At 42.4% G+C, this 1,436-nt stretch overlaps 1 protein-coding gene across 1 annotated transcript; it reads left to right on the top strand.

Annotated features, from left to right (window-relative positions):
- The first annotated feature begins 765 nt into the window (after nucleotides 1–765).
- Nucleotides 766–1,149, top strand: LOC106773136. Its single transcript, XM_014659826.1, has one exon. It carries the CDS (start codon nucleotides 766–768, stop codon nucleotides 1,147–1,149), a length of 384 nt encoding a protein of 127 aa, XP_014515312.1.
- Nucleotides 1,150–1,436: the final 287 nt, after the last annotated feature.

The following is a 1,436-nucleotide window of genomic DNA, read 5'->3' as shown; positions in this document are numbered from 1 at the left end:
AATAAAAGACAATCATGAACTAACATTAATAATAGTTAAAATTTTTAAATAAAAAATGAGAAGTGTAACGTCCTGTTTAATAGTGTGAAACTACTAAATATTCAACAAGCATAAGAGACAAACACATAACTACTATATAACAGTCATTGATAAAAGTATTTGTTGAGTATAAATACTCATATTTACATTAACAAGAACTAGAGTTTGTCAAAAGAAAGAGATTAAAACAAAATGGTTTAATACCTATTTTGGTTCCTCCTTTGGGAGGGTTTGTTCAAAGTGGTCCCTCCTTTTTTCAAAAGTTCACTTTAGTCCTACCTTTCGCAAAAACTGTTCAAGTTGGTCCTTTTTGGTAACAGCGTTAAGTTCACTAACGACAGAACTGTCAGGTGTGTAATGTTTGATGATGTGGCATTGTAATTTGTTTTAAAAAATATATATAATGATGACGTGTAAATGAATATAATTAAGGTTGGATTAAAAAAGGAATTAGGGGGTAATTTGGAATGGATTAAGTAAATTGAATCCGCGTCTTCCTCGTCATTGTCTCCTCCACACCTGAATCCGACGTCCTAGCATGGAAGCAATTTCACCTCCGTCACGCATCTGGAAGATTCTTCAAGGTCCCTTCCCTTTTCCTCTTCGCATTTTTCGCTTTCAATTTCCCATACCTAACTGCTTCTTGCCATTCAGGAAAGACGTTATCTGTTGAAGGAGTTCTAGCGGAAGACCAGTAGACCAACTGCAGGAGGTGCTTGGTTGCAAATGGCGACCACCGCAAGCCCCGACGTCGTCGATGGCCCTGTGATGAGCCTAATCAACAAGCGCATCCGCGCCTTCCGCAAGAAGATGAACCGCATCGTTGCCATGGAAGAGTCCCTCTCCCTGGGAAAAACCTTGAACAAGGAGCAGGAAGAGTTTCTACGAACCAAACCCTCCATTCTCGCCTTCATCGACGAGTTCGAGAAGCTTCGCCAACCCCTCGCCTCCGCGGTAGCCGAGGAACTCCAGGGAACAACGCCGAACGTGCGAAGCGCTGAAGCCCTAACCCAAACCCTAGCCGAAAGCTTTGGCTCGTTCGAGCAACCGCCGCCGCAACACTCAGGGGAGGACGTTGTCGTGGAGGACCTCCTCAACCTGCTCTACTAGTGAGTGCTTAGGAATGATTTGCTGGCAATTTTTCTGGTGAAATTCCAAGTGAAATTGGTGACATGAAGTGTCTACAGGATCTTGATTTGTCTAGGAACAATTTCTCTGGAACATTTCCCATAAGTCTGGCACACTTGGATGAGCTTAGCAGGTTCAACATCTCATACAATCCCCTTATATCTGGTACAATCCCACCATCTGGACACTTACTCACTTTTGACAAGGATTCATATTTGGGTGACCCCCACTTGATACTCCCAAAGTTCTTTAACATCTCTGATGATAAA

The sequence above is a fragment of the Vigna radiata genome, chromosome 9 (assembly GCF_000741045.1).
Source record: "Vigna radiata var. radiata cultivar VC1973A chromosome 9, Vradiata_ver6, whole genome shotgun sequence".
Classification (NCBI taxonomy): Eukaryota; Viridiplantae; Streptophyta; class Magnoliopsida; order Fabales; family Fabaceae; genus Vigna; species Vigna radiata.
The sequence above is the reverse complement of the archived record's forward strand: the minus strand, read 5'-3'. Positions and strand labels throughout refer to the sequence as shown.

Excerpts from the sequence above, each read along its gene's own strand:
- LOC106773136 (XM_014659826.1), top strand. The coding sequence starts at position 766 with ATGGCGACCACCGCAAGCCCCGACGTCGTCGATGGCCCTGTGATGAGC.